The following is a 15,920-nucleotide window of genomic DNA, read 5'->3' on the forward strand; positions in this document are numbered from 1 at the left end:
ATTGATTCCTAGGAGATACCTTGCAGGCCATGTTTCCATTTATTCCTCTGGATGTTCAAAACACTAGATTTGAATCAAGTTAAATAGAAAATCACAAGAAGCTTATTATGCTTCTTAACTTTGCTTGAAAGACAATATAAGAAATAGCTATATGAATGAATACCTCTTCATAATTTGCAAAACCACTGTTTCGTAGGTTGGTCATTATTACACACATGCGTAGAATCCTTTAAAATTAAATGGAAAAAGTTGGTAATTCCTGAGGACATGGTAGATTTTGCTTTACCAGACAAGGAGAAACCTATAAAAACTTTATCACATTTATTTTTTGCCTTGGTTTCTAGAAAGTTCATGATTAAGTCAATTTTAGTAATTATAGTAATTTGTATAATCGTAGATTTAAAATATATTTATTTTATATTCCTTCTATTTAAAAATTTTTTTCTATTTCTTTTTCCTTGATCTTATTTGTATTTATGTTATAGAATGACTCATCCTTTCCAAAAATAATGTATACATTAATAAATTAAAGAAAATAAGAGTACATGAGTTTTTAAGACAGATTCTCAAGAACTTGGAAAAGTCTCACACACTGAGTAGTGTGAAAAAATCAGAACAGTAGTATTTGAACATATATTACCTCCTCCTTTTCTTATCTACTAGCACATAGAACAGAGGTGGTAGTCATGATTCATGTCCCTTCCCCAACCAGACCTGACATATACTGCCTGCCTGGATCACACCAGAAGGACAAAGCTCACAGAAATACAACTGTTACTAGTAATAAACAGCTAGCCCCTTCACCCCACTCTGCAAGATACATACCAGAAACTTCTCTGACCATTTTATCTATTGTGGACTGTTAGATTGAGAAACAGGAATTCTATAGAAACCCAGGCTTGTGGCAACATCGTACAAGAAAGGGTTGAGTAAGGAATAACTAGGAAGTTACCTAAACCTAAGAAATTTATTCCATGTACCTTAGATAACGGGGCAGCTAATGCTGAATGATCTTGTTTTACCCAGGAACTAATTACTAGGATAAGCTACAGTGATTGAGTGTAATATAGTTTCAGATAGTGGTAGATAAGAATTTGTGAATGATAGATAAGACCATTCATTGTTCAAAATAATTTGTGCATAAATGAGTTGTAGGTGTATATTGAATTGCTCTGCTGTTTCCTGAAAGCAATAAGGTGGGGAAAGATTGGTAGATATTCCTCTTGTTTTGCCTACTATCCCACAGGCTTGGCCATTTCAATCCTAATCTATCTTGCATGTGTAAAACTCTTTATTTAAAATCAGTGTACTAACTCAAAAGCCATAGAGCCACACTACAAGATACTTTAAATATAGGACACCAGTATTCATTGCCTTACCATACTCATAACTCCTTCCTGTTTTAAAACTAGGTAAATATGGATGTGGCAGTGTTGCATTCTGATCTAAACTAGAATTTTAATTGTAAACAGATTTAATAGTAATTTTCATTCCTAAATATGTAGTGTTTTGTTGGTTTGGTTTTTTTTTCTTTCCTTGTTTTACATTTCTTAGCCAGAGTTTAAAGATAGTCAATTCTGATACTCTTATTCCAAATCTTCTGTAAGAAACTTAGCTGTCTGCTAAAATACCATTCCCTAAAACTCAATAAAATGTATACTTCCTGGTGTTTTCCATCCTAAAGACTCATGTTGGCATGTTGATGTGAATAATCACTACTCGATACAATTTGATCAATACTGCTTTCAGCTAAAGTGCAGTTGTTTGATATTAAATATTTATTTTCATAAGTATTTCTTTTTTTAGAAACTTCTTCTCTTGTGTGTTTCTGAAGATGAAAATATTTATCCTTTTGGGATTCTTTCTTATGCTTTACTGGTTTCTTATCTTGACAACGTAATTCTGTAATATAATATATTGTCCTTCAAAACAACTTCTACAGCCTTTGGGCTGTGAACATTAGAATTGGAACTACTGGTAAATAAAGTAAAAGGATGGGTAACAAGGAATGCCCTGAGAGAGAGTAAACTTTAAATTAACTAGAGTGTTTGATCATTAATTACCCAAAGATTATTGTAGATACTGTTGTTTCCTATCATGATTATATGTTAAACAACCATACTGCAAAATAAATTTTGAAAATAGTGAAATGTTAGACCTTAAATGCCGAAACTTGAATCTTATAGGTGCATTCTTTAGAAATAATGTAATACAGTTTAGAGACTATAGAAACTTACAGTTTAGAAACTTTAGAAATATGTAATATAGTTAGAAATGCAAGAATCTTGGCCTGATGGATTGTTTTTTTATTAAGAAGCATATTATTATAAAAATTTACATATGCTATTAATGCCTTATTTGTAGTCCTACAAATGAATCTCTTCTGGCCTAATAACATGTATAGAATTAAACATTTTTTTTACTTTGTTTCACTTACCTAGTTCTGTAAAACAAACACCCCCCCAAATTTAGTGGCTTTAAGTAGTAACTTTTTTCCCCCATGATTCGTTGGGTTGTCTGGACTCAGCCAGTCTATTCATGTGGTGTCGGATAGGATCACTCATGCACCTGAATTCAGCTGGAAGCTCAGCTGGATTTGAAACATCCAAGATGGCGGGAATGGCAGGAGTAGTTAAGGATTGTCTGGGCCTTTCTCTCCAGTGTGCTAGTTGTACTTCTTCATGGTGGCCCAGGGCTCCAAGAGGAAGTTATGAGGCTATTGAAGTGTTAGGCTCATAACTTATACAGCATCACTTGGCCACATTCAATAAGGCCAGCTCTCAAGGAGAGGGGACATAGGAACTCTACCTCTTAATGGAAGAAGTGGCATTCAAGTACAGGAATGGGAAGGAATTATTGACAGCCATCTTTGCAGACAATCTACTATACTTACTATTACACTTTTGTACAAAAACATTTTTAATCCCAAAATTGAAATAGCAGAAAATAATAATCAATCATACATATCTTTCTTTTTTGACCTGATTTTACATAGTGATAGTTTTTCTGTTCCAAATTAACATGGCTATTTAGCTGAGTTGTTTAGAACCACTAATTATCAGGAAGCAAATAACATTTTTACATTTTTCTCCCTAGTATTGACTGTGCAGGTATTTTGAAACTCCGCAATTCAGACATAGAACTTCGAAAAGGAGAAACTGATATTGGCAGAAAGAATACTAGAGTACGACTTGTGTTTCGTGTACACATCCCACAGCCCAATGGAAAAGTCCTTTCTCTGCAGATAGCTTCTATACCTGTTGAGTGCTGTAAGTGAGCTTGTGATGATGTTTTAAATTATGTTTATAATAGGTCATTTTCTGTTTTGCTTATAATGTAATGTTTGGATCAAAAGTGTAAACTGAGTCACAAGAGTCTGGCTAGCTGATGTGATTTTCTTATATGAAAGTACAGCTACATGGTTAGGAGGGAGGAAGAATGCTGATCTTGAAGTTAGAAAATAGTTTCCCATTATATTTTGACCATAGGTAACTGTGTGATTAGACAAAAATTGTCTTGACCACAATTTTCTTGTATGTAAATGAGGAAGGTGGGCTTGATGACACTTGAGGATCAAATCATGAAGCTGTGATTCTTGTATTGTCATGTGGTCACCTTTGTTTAAAAGATCAGCCTTCATGTTGGAAGATGCCTGTCTCTATAAGCTGATACCTTAGCTAAATAAGGGCTTACAGGATTTTTTTTTTTTTTAATTATATTGGGGAACAGTATGTTTCTCCAGGGCCCATCAGCTCCAAGTCGTTGTCCTTCAATCTAGTTGTGGAGGGTGCAGTGTAGCTCCAAGTCCAGTCGCTGTTTTCAATCTTTAGTTGCAGGAGGTGCAGCCCACCATCCCATACGGGAATTGAACCAGCAACCTTGTTGAGAGCTCGTGCTCTAACCAACTGAGCCATCCGGCCCCCGTGTTTTGTTTTTTGACCATAAATTTAATTACATCATCAGATTGAGAAAGTAAATGCTTTTCCCCCTGATTTACCAAGGCGAGGAATGAAAAAAGGCCTTAGACCCTGATATTTACTCAAGTCCTGAAGAACTGTGGCCCTCCGGGAGGTTAGCTGGTAGGATTGAAATATTGAGACTGGTGTTTGGATCTTTAGGGCATAGACTTAGAAGTGTTTTAATTCCATGTCTTAATTTTGTATAGGAGGAAACTCAGGCACAAGTATCTCAAATACTCATCTAAGGTTATTTGCTTGTAGGTGACAGAGCTGTGCCTAGAGCACAGGTTTTCTTAGTACTCTTTTGGTTATATTATACCATTTTATTTCTGTTAACTACCTGCATTCTTAATTTGGAATCACACCTACTTAACTACCTTTCTGTGCCTCCTTTTGCTGTTCGCTGAATTGGAGTAATACTTTATCATTTTCCAATTGACTGTGGGAATCACTGAGTAGTAGAATTCATGTAGAAGTAATTTTTGTGTTAATTTTTAATAGGTAACACAGGTACATGGTACAGAGTTCAAAAAGAATAAAAATATAGGGGCTGGCCCGGTGGCTCAGGTGGTTAGAGCTCCATGCTCCTAAATCCGAAGGCTGCTGGTTCGATTCCCATATGGGCCAGTGGGCTCTCAACCACAAGGTTGCCAGTTCGATTCCTTGACTCCTGCAAGGGATGATGGGCTCCGCCCCTTGCAACTAAGATTGAACACAGCACGTTGAGCTGAGCTGCCGCTGAGCTGCCGCTGAGCTCCCAGATGGCTCAGTTGGTTGGAGCACGTCCTCTCAATCACAAGGTTGCTGGTTTGACTCCCGCAAGGGATGGTGGGCTGTGCCTCCTGCAACTAGCAACTGGCAACTGGACCTGGAGCTGAGCTGTGCCCTCCACAACTAAGACTGAAAGAACAACAACTTGAAGCTGAACGGCACCCTCCACAACTAAGATAGAAAGGACAACAGCTTGACTTGAAAAAAAGTCCTGGAAGTACACACTGTTCCCCAATAAAGTCCTTTAAAAAAAAAAAAAAAAAGAATAAGAATATAGAGTGAAAAGCAAATTTCCAAGTCAACTAGTTCTCTTTCTTAAAAGCAGCTGTCATTGCCAGTGTCTTTATTATTCTGCCAGAGTATTCTATGCCTCTATAAGCATATATATATAACTTATTTAGCAAAATAATTTAAATAATTTAAGTTTGTAGAGTAGTTTGAGTTTTTGAGATGAATTCCTCTGAAGTGACTTCCTATTTTTTCTTTTAGTTTATTAAATTAATATGTGATTGTTGTAGAGAATATAGAAAATGCAGAATGGTAAAAGAGTAGTATCGAAATCTTTTGTAATATCATTTCCCCAAGATAGTCATTGTTAACCATTTTTTGGATTTTCTTTTTTTTTTTTTTTGTCTACACATATATGCAATATTTTCTAGTTGGGCTTACCTGATACAGTTTTACATCTTTTTTTGGTATTTTTGCTTAAAGTGGGCATTTTCTCATATTGTTAAATATTCATCAAAAATACTGTTTTTTAATTCATACATAATTTTTTATTATGACTAATACCATTTGTCGAACACATTTTTGCTGTTACCTTGTACCTCTGATGGCTGATTTCCACCATAAATGTCGAAAATTTGAATTAATCTACTCCCTAGGCCAGTCAGTACTTGTTTCCATGTTTCTTCTCTGGGAGCCATTTGGAACTTAATTAAGGATACAAGTATATTTTCTGAGATCTAGATTGGTGCTCAGTACTTCCCAAGTGGTAGTTGATACTAAATCATGGGCCATCCCCGATGAAAGAATCTATTTTAACATTCTCTTTGAGGGGCAGGGATCCCAATTCACATACCTTTTGTGGTTTCGTATTAAATAGTTGGGAGAGATGAGTCCTAGTGAACTGGGAATGTATGCTTTCTAAAGGCATTCAAGTTTACATTTCTTTAAAATATTATTCTAGCCAAACAAAACACAGTTGACTTCAAAACCACCAATTTTTCCATCCAAGTAGTAGGACTAAAAGTAGACCTGTTTTCCAAGTGTGAAGAAGAATATAATCCACTTTTTTTTGTTTGTTTTAATCCAGACAGAAACCTAGTTATTTTAGGCATTAGAGAACCTAAAAATCCAAAGAAGTATAATCTATAGCTTGAAGCTCAAGCAGTTAGGAAAAAAGAAAGAAAAGTGAGAAATAGGATCTCCAGAAACATAGCAACTTGGAATCAGTCAATATCAGAGAAAGGTGGCACCAAGGTCACTGTTTACAATAAACTCGTTAATTTAAATAATGATTCTAAGGCATTAAGAAAAACTTGTTCATGTACCCTGGGAATGAAGAGTGCAGTGCATATAGAAACATTTACATCTATTTTAAAAAATTCATTATTGAAATGTGTACTTTATGTATGCTTCAGTTATTTATTTAGAAAATTGTCCAAAATGGAATCCTGATGTCTTAATGATAATCTAAATATTTTCTTTATGAAAGGGCAACTTGGTGTTTGTCCTTCAGAAACTTTTCTTCTTTTAAATGTATGCAACATAATTACATATCTTTGGATTTAATATGCTTTTTATCATTACATTACATTTATCATTTTTAACACAGTTGTAGGGAAGAAATATATTAAAGACTTAAGCTAAAAAGAGAAAAATTGGATGATGTGAATGTGTTGGAGTCAATATGAAGTGGCAGGCATTAATTAATTTCTCTTTATTAATTGGTTTCTTTACAGTTGTAGTTGAAGAAAATAATTTAGAAATCATATAAGTTGAATAAATATTTTGTTTTCTAAATAGTGGAGTTATTTTAGTGGATATTGTTCCCATTGTCTTAAATTGTAAAAGTCCAGTTTATTTCTGTTTGTTTTCATTTTCTAGCTTGAATTTGTCATTTATGTATGAAAAATTGCAAACTAATATTTTGTCTCTTTTCACCTTGTAACAAAAACAAAAACAGCCCAGCGTTCTGCTCAAGAACTTCCTCATATTGAGAAGTACAGTATCAACAGTTGTTCTGTAAATGGAGGTCATGAAATGGTTGTGACTGGATCTAATTTTCTTCCAGAATCGAAAATCATTTTTCTTGAAAAAGGACAAGGTAAATAATATGAGATTTGAGTTGATTGACCTCAATTTAAGGCACAAAAGGGTGAAATGAATTATTCAGATGTTTTACTGACATTAATCACAAAATAGGTTTTCTAAAAGGTACAGTGATTATTTATGCAGATTTTATTGTAAACCAAACATTTATTAAGTTTTCATATAAATGTTAAGTTTTCATTAAGGATGTCTCAAAAGCAGACGAATCCCCCAGTAGTTTTACTCCAACAGAATTGAAAACATATGTCACACAGAAACTTGGACACAAGTGCTTATAGCAGCATTACTCATAATCGTCAAAAAATGGAAACAACCCAAGTGCTCATCAGCTGATAAATGGATAAACAAAATGTGGTCTATCCATACAATGATGGGATATTATTCATCTATAAAAAAGAATAAAGTACTGATTTATGTTACAACATGGATGCACCTTGAAAACATTGTGCTCAGTGAAAGAATCCAGCACAGAATGTCCAGAATCAGCAATTTACAGACACAGAAAGTAGATGAGTGGTTATAAGAGATTGGAGGAAGGTGTCAGTGGGGAATGACGACTAATGGGCATAGGGTTTCTGGAATTAGATAGTGGTGATGGTTGTAGAGCTCTGTGAATGTGCTAAAAACCTCTGAATTGTATACTTTAAAAGGGTGAATTTTATGTATAATTATATGAATTATATCTTAATTTTTAGAAAAGTAGAAGAAGCCTATGTCTATCAGAGTATTTTAGCCCTTCTTGAGCATATTTAAAACATTTTCCTGCCAATTATTCCCTCTCTCATATCTTTTTAAGCATTTAAAAAATGTGAAATGAAATTCTATCCTTATAAGAATAATATAACAAATACTGATATCTGCTACTCAGTTTAAGAAATAGGACCTTTACCTTTGAAGGCCTCTTGGTGCCCCTTCCCAAATGGATCTCTTTCCTGAATCAGTACTTTATTTTTCTTTATAGTTTTATTTTATATATTTTCCTGTTTTTGGACTTCATATTATATAATATTGCATGTATTTTTCTGAAAATGGTATTTTCAGAGGTCAACGTTAGTGTTTTAAGATTGATCCATGTAACTGAAGATCTTTCACTGTATGTAGTTTCACTGTACGAATGCGCCACAATTTATTATCCAGTCTCTCACTGGATATTTGGGCCATGTTTTGTTTTTGGCACTGCCAAACGATAATAGCTAACAATGCTGCTATGAGCATTCTAGTTCTTAGCACCTGGTGGGCTAGGCAAGAATGTCAGTAGGTGTAAAATGGTATCTTGAATTTTGGGTTTGAATTTCCCTGTTACCTATTGAGGTTGTCATAGGCCATTTATGTTTCTTTTTTATGTAATACCTGTTCATGTCTTTGCCCTTTTTTTTTTCTATCGAGTCAGTTTTTATTTATTAACTTATAGGATTGTTTATATATTCTGGATATCAAAGTGAGCTGGGGAAGTGCCCCATTCCACTTTCCAAATGTGTTTATGTCATGTAGTCTCACCTTCCTTTGAACACACATGGCAGAGCTCACCTCTGAAACCTGGGCTGGGAGCTGTCTTTGTGGGGAGCTATTAATTTCTGATACAAGTCTATTTGTGGTTATAGGACCATTTAAGGTTATTTCTTCTTGAATTAGTTTTAGTGCTTTATATTTTCCAGGTGAATAGAAAAACATTCCTCCTGTGTTTCTCCTTTACTCTCATAATACTACCACACTCACAATACTTCTGACACCAGATGTGTGAGTTTCCCGTACATCAAGCAATTCTTCAACACCAACTGGGTGTCCTCAATTCAGTTCAATTCAATTCAGTTCTGAAACTAACTGGAGTTAGTGCAGACCCCACAGGTTAAGGACTTAGTCCCATAAGACTACCCCCCACTTCAGATGCCAATCTTAAATAGTAGGTCTCCAGGTTACCCATAACTTCTATCTGACTTGGTTCCCAAGACCCCCTTCCTGGATTTGATCGTTTGGTAGAACAGCTCTCAGAACTCTGGGAAACTTATTTATGTTCACCACTTTATTATATAATAAAAGCTATCATAAAGAGATGAACATTTAGATGGAAGAGATACATAGAGCAAGGTATGTGGGGAGGACCAGGAGCTCTGTGCCCTCTACCAGCACACCACTCTTCCAGCACCTCCATGTGTTCAGCAACACAGCAGCTCCCTGAACCCCACAGTGTTGGAATTTTTATGGAGGCTTCATTGTATAGGCATGATGGATTATTCCATTTCCAGTCCCTCTCCCCTCTCTGGAGAATGGGCGTGGTCCTGAAAGTTCCAGGCTTCTAATTATGGCTTGGTTTTTCCAGTGACCAGCCTCCATCTAGGAGGCCACCAAGAGTCACCTTCTTAGAACAAAGACACTCCTGTTACCCAGGAAATTCCAAGGGATTTAGGACCTCTGTGTCAGGAACCAGGGTCAAAGACCAAATAATTAGAACAAAAGATGCACCTAGTGTAGCTCTATGCCAGGAATTGGAGGCAGAGAGCAAAATATATTTTTTTCTATTATTTCACACCAATATTTTATGTATTTCACGTAAGTTTTTTCAAATTTATTGACATTAATTTGCTTGTAATATTCTCTTTCTGCATCTGGAATTATATGCCTTGTAAAAAATTATCCCGGCTGTTATTTATTTGTGTCATCTCTGTTTTTTTAATGAGTATTTCCAGAGTACTTGGCTTTGTTGATCCTTTCAGTTGTGTCTTTGTTTTCTGTTTCTCTAATTTCTGTATTTTTCCTTCTTTTCACCTTTTTTGGGGCTTAATATATTATTTTTCTTAATTTAAATACTTATTCATTTTTCATCCTTTCATCCTTTTTTACTTAAGTACTTGAGACTATACGTCACCCTATTGTTTATACGTCACGCTATTGTTTATCTCTTGCAATTTCAGCACCTCTTTTTCCACTGAATCCTTTTTCTCGGAGTTTAAATATGTTCAAGTCTTCTCATCCTAAACATTCCCTTTCCCTTGACTCTGTCATCCTCATAACTGTCATTTCATTTCTCTTTCATTTATCATCCAACCTCTCAAAAAAGTAATCTGTCATCTACCTTCATTTCCTTACCTGCTACTTACTTTTAATCTTCTGTCGTTTACTATATTGAAATTGTAACCTGTAAATTTGATAGCTGTTCTCAGCACCCTTTTACTTCTTGGCTTTTGTGTAATTGTACTTACCTGGTTCTCAGCACATCTTTAACTGTTCCCACTTTTTCTGGCCCTTAAATATAGATGTTTCCCAAGGTTCTGTATTCAGTTTTTTTTTTTTCATTATATTCCTTCGTTCTAGGAAATTTCATCAGCTACCAAATCTCTATCCATAGCCACGTTCTTTCTCCTAGACTTGTAACCTGTGCTTCAAAGTACCCACTTAATATTACTCCAGTTAATGTCCCATGGATGCTTAGAATATGAAAACATGTCAGACTTCACAAAACAGTTTCGCTCACTGGGTTTCCCAACCTCATTAATAATGTCAGGGCCTTCTTCTTCTTGGGCTGGAAACCATGTTAACAACTGTCTTCTCCTTAAACTCACTTCCAAACCCTTCCACCCTCACCAATACTGCCTGTCTTAAGGAAATATCAGTTCTGTGTCACAGTTTATTAATTCATCAATTATATATGAAGCAACTGCTATGTGAAAGACAAAGTCTAGGTATTAGGGATATAATGGTGAGTAAAACCTTCAGGTTGCCTGCTTTGATACAGCCTACATTCTTCTGGTAGGGGAGCAGACAATAAACATATAAACAAATAAGTGAACAAGGTAATTCCAGATAAAAGGGCTGTGAAGTGAGAAGGTAAAGTGATAGTGATGGAATAGTGAACTATTTATATCAGGTGGTCAAGGACTCGCTTTCTGCTGAGGTCATATTTTAAGCAAAACAGGAATTATGAGAAAGAGATAGTACCTCAAAGCTATGCCTTTCCCCTGTAAAAATTCATTTATGTCTGAATATAATAAATATGTGTGTATAAGGCAGTTTCATTGTAGAATTCATTTTATTAACCTAGAGCTTCACTTTTAAGAGCTTTTGAATCCTGGTGGCAGTTTATTGGCTTCAGATGAGATTGCAGTTGTGAACATGTAATTCCCATTCTGAAAGCACTTTCAGTGATCCCTTCATTTTTTTAAGCTGTTTAATGTGGCATTTAGGCCACAATCTGTTGCCTGTCTTTCCAGCCTCATTTCTTACTGCTCCCTGCCTCATACTTTACACTGTACCATCATGGCTGCGTGTGGTCCTTATATCATGTGGTTTCTTCTCATCTTGCCTTTGCTCATGCTATCTCTTCTGCCTAGATTACTTTTACCCCCACCCCCCACCAACATCATTTGAGTTCCCCCTTATATTTAACTTTAACTTCTGGAGCTCCTTGAGAAGCTTTTCTTGTCTTACATCCCCACCCCAAGACTATGTTAAGGACCCTGACCTCTGTGCTCTTGGTACTTCCAGAGTACAATTATATTAGTTAGTGTAACAACCATACTTGGTTGTAATGAACTGTTTGTGTTTGCCTTTCATCCACAGAGTGAAGGCAGGGTATCCTGTCTCCATTATCTCAGTAACCAAAGTGCCTGGTACGTCAGGACCCAGCAAATGTTTGCTGAACTGAGCTGTAATTATAAGTAGGCATCATAGGGTTTGTCTGTATCGTCTCTTGTGCATAAGGATGACCAGGAAATGATAGTCATGCTAGCTGTGAAGATACTTGTATGGGTTAGTCACTGGGTGAATGCCCATGACATAAAAAGAATGCTTCAGAATAGCCGCTCATCAGACTGGAATGAGAGCTTTAGTAGCCAGGCGGGGCTTTCCCCAGGTCAATAATTCACTTGGAATGAAGAGACAGAAAATGTGTGGGCCAGATCTTTACACAAGTCTGTAAAGCCTAGAAGCCTATTTTAGAAGACTGTCAGTATCTAAAAAGATCTTGACAAGCCAGGTGATCCAAGAAAATGAAGTCTAGTGGGGGGTAAATTAACGTAACAATGGTTGGGAGTGGGGGAACCAAGCTGCATAAGTGTACAGTGTGGGAGCTTGAGCTGGGCAGTAGGAAATGTGGCAGACTGAGGAACACTTGCTAGCCACACACTAAATGTGAGAGAGAATATGGTGCAGCTGCCCCAGAAAACTTTTAACAGAGACACAGCATCTCCATATAGGGTGGCAAGAGCCTCAGTCAGTCTCTGCCATGCTGCATCATTTGTCACCTGGACTATTCTCACCTGCATCATTTCACTCCTGGACCTGGATTATTTATTTGGAGGGAGGTGGTCACACTGGAGGAGTGAAAGAAGAGTGATCAGGAAGGCTGAAATATTATGTAAGGAATAGATGCAAACTGGGGATGCTAGCCAGCAGAAGAAGAGACACAGGCAGGAGTAACTGCTTTTAAATACCTGAAATCTTGTCTCACAGAGAAGCACTCAAGATTTGGTTTTGGTGGCTTCAAGGAGGAGTAATTAGACCAATGGTTGGATACTATAAGGATACAGTTTTCATTTATCACAAAGAGCTTTCCAGCAGCAGTTACTGTCCAAAGATGAAATGGGTTACTTGGTTAGGGAGTGAATTTCCCATTATGAAGGCATACAAGCCACAATTTGGTGGAGGGTGCTCTCAGATTTTCAAATATCACTGGGTAGAAGAAACTCTGTGGGGCCTGCTAATTTAGGCAGGCCGTTTTTTTCTCCATTTTTTTCCCCATAGGTATACATTTTATTTTCATAATGGAAGTCAGTGAGAAAAAGATTCCCTTTGCCAATAAATTTGTAACGCTAAATACATTAGATTTTGTTTATATGCTTCATGGCTTGAATTACTTTAAATTGTCAATTGTTTCTTTCAACAGATGGACGACCTCAGTGGGAGGTAGAAGGGAAAATAATCAGGGAAAAATGTCAAGGGGTAAGAAATTTGCCTTATTTCTTTAGAAATAACTAAGAAGTTTAATGAGCAAATTGGATAATGCTGATTATGGTGCAGATGAGGAGCCTTCTATCTGTTGAGTAATAGAAAAGTAAATTAACATTTTTAGAAATTTGGATGTGAGATATTTTCCTGATACTAAAATTAAAGTTTAAGCAAGATAAACAGTTGGTGTTTTCAGCCCCTCTTTTGTGTATAGCAAAGAAGAAATTAGAAATGAAAGATTTTAGAAGTTTCTTAGTGAAGTTATTAATTTATTTCTCTGAATTCAGTGAAGAAATCAAACAAATTCAATAAAGACCATATATATTAGGCAAAAAATAGGAGGAGCCTTCATGGGTTTATGTATTTGATACTCTATTCGCAACTCCTCAGCAGTAAGCCTTCCAGGATTCAAAACTAAAAGCTGTGTTCCCTTCCTGGTTGGATAGAGACAGAATCTTCTTTGGGGTAGAGAATACCACTTCCCACAGTGCTCTCCAAAGACTGGAGAAATTAGGTGAAGGATTGCAGTAGGTTTGGAGCTAAAGGTTTTTACCCTGCTTGTGTAAAATTATTTTTTTATATGGATACAAATTTTGTGTATTGTCAGTTTAGAACATCTTGAATATAAAATTTAACATAAGGAATCTAAACTATAACATAACTTGGGAAATATTAAATTTGATTAGAAACCAGAATAGACTTCCAGTTAAGATGTATAGTAACATGGTATTCAGTGGAACAGAGTATCTCACTATATGTATTTTACTCACCCAATTGGGTGAGTAAGCAGTTTTTCCTTTAATGATTTACTTTAAAGAGATCATCTCTGTTAAGACTAGCATATTCATAGACTAAATCTTCAGGTGATTTACAGGATCAGTTGGTATGCGTAATGATCTATGGTGGGAGGGCCTGGGTAGATAAGACTGGTGAATAGTGCTGAGTTTAGCAGGTGCATTTCATTTTTAGTTCTGAGTGTAACACAATCTTCCTTTCCATGCTCCTTAGGCTCACATTGTCCTTGAAGTTCCTCCATATCATAACCCAGCAGTTACAGCTGCAGTGCAGGTGCACTTTTATCTTTGCAATGGCAAGAGGAAAAAAAGCCAGTCTCAACGTTTTACTTACACACCAGGTACGAGAAATTGTGATGGTTTGCTACAGAGCTTTCTTTCATAATGAAAAAAAGTTATTCAATGAATCCTATATTAGAATGTTCATGGTAGGATGCTTTATAATCAATAAAAATTCACATATATGCCTAATCTATAAAGTTTGTGTTGACTTTAAATATTAGATGTGATATCAGTTGTTATTTTGTCATTTATTATAATGAAATTAGAAGATGGAATGTAGATTTGAAGGTGTGTTTTTCAGGAGCTACCAAAAATCACCAGCACTACAGGAAGGGCAAGTGTTTCTGAATGTGTGTAAACTCCCCTTGTGCCCTTAGCATTGCAAGAAGTGAGCTTTAACAGGGAAGTGACATGATCAAAAATGTGTTTCAAAAATCATATTTCCTACAATATATAAATGTATCAAATTAACATGTTGTGCACCTTAAATTTATACAATGTTCTATGTCAGATATACTCAGTAAATTCAAAAGTTAAAAATAAAATTACTTTCCCTATATTTCTTCTGTTTCTGTAAGATGTCAATGACCAGTTTAGTCTTTTCTCAGATTACTAACTGTGGAAAGTGAGATTTATATGGGAAAAACCAAAAAAGGTTAAAAAAGGTGATTCAAATCACTAGGGTGTTTGGGATGTGCAGAGGGGAGAGCATAAATGATAAAAACTACAAAGTTTCTTAGAAAGTTGGGGGGATAGGATTTAAAATAAAGAAGTTGGAATCGGCCTTAGATGGGAGGAGGAACAGGAGAGAAGGAAAGAAGATGAACAAGATGGATGTGCATTAAGAAGGTTTATAGATTTGGTATTGGGGAGTTGAGCAAGTTTCAATATGATAGTGTCATTTTTTTCTGTAAAGAATGATGTGAAGTCTCCTGTTTTGAGCAGAGGGGAGTGTGGTGATTTGACAGTTTGAAAAGTGTGGAGAAGTTTGATATAGTTGGAAAGACAGCTAAAGACATACAGTGCAGAAGTGTTATCAAATGCTGTTGAGAAGGAAGACTGTAAAGTCTAACCTGAATAATGAGGGAGAGGGCTTCTGGGATTGGGGGGAAAAACAATAGTGTATGCAGATTAGAGGTTTTGATTACTACCCTCATGGTGGTAGTAATTGAACAGGTAAACAGAAAGGAGAACGTATAATGCCTTTACATTATGAGCTTGTGAATTGGGAAGACAATATAAAGGCAGAGTCCTAGAGGGCATTACATAGGAGAATGGAACTCAGTGGGGCCCCAGAGCACAGAGAGAATATTGGCCTTATGGTTGTCATTACTGGCCTTATGGTTGACAGAATACAAATCAGGTGGCACAAACTAACAGAAGGAAGAGTGGACACATAGGAGTGTTTGGATAATCCTTGTTCTGGTTGATTACTGTCTTTTCTCTGCAGCATTTGGTTTTTTTGTTTTTTTTCTAAAATGAAATTTTTAATAAAATTTTTACAAAAGCAAATGCATACTGTGAATTATAAAAAAATCACAAGTTGAAAAATATTTTGAAACACCCAAATTCTCTTCCACTTTAAAACTGTCATTCTATCCTTCTAGATCATTTTGATCCACACAAAGACACAACTTTTAAAGAATGCAAATGGAACGACCACATATACTAATTTTATAACATGAACATTTTTATTTTTCGTCATCAGTGGATAGTTTTATAGAATTTTAATAGCTTCTTAGTATTCTAGTGCATAACCCTATCTTTGTTATGTTAGAGTTACTTTGTTTTCCTTATTAATTTGTATGAATTCTTTTTTTTGGTATGAATTCTTTATATT

General features: G+C 35.8%; 1 protein-coding gene across 3 annotated transcripts in view; it reads left to right on the forward strand.

Annotated features, from left to right (window-relative positions):
- NFATC3 (nuclear factor of activated T cells 3) overlaps positions 1 to 15,920 on the forward strand; it is a 97,277-nt gene that overhangs the window by 51,240 nt on the left and 30,117 nt on the right. For all 3 annotated transcript variants that reach the window (XM_033129119.1, XM_033129121.1, XM_033129120.1), the window contains exons 5-8: positions 3,097 to 3,269; positions 6,919 to 7,059; positions 12,943 to 12,998; positions 14,013 to 14,139. In XM_033129119.1, the coding sequence (XP_032985010.1) occupies positions 3,097 to 3,269; positions 6,919 to 7,059; positions 12,943 to 12,998; positions 14,013 to 14,139 (497 nt within the window). The remainder of the gene's footprint in view (positions 1 to 3,096; positions 3,270 to 6,918; positions 7,060 to 12,942; positions 12,999 to 14,012; positions 14,140 to 15,920) is intronic.

The sequence above is a fragment of the Rhinolophus ferrumequinum genome, chromosome 15, assembly GCF_004115265.2.
Source record: "Rhinolophus ferrumequinum isolate MPI-CBG mRhiFer1 chromosome 15, mRhiFer1_v1.p, whole genome shotgun sequence".
Lineage (NCBI taxonomy): Eukaryota > Metazoa > Chordata > Mammalia > Chiroptera > Rhinolophidae > Rhinolophus > Rhinolophus ferrumequinum.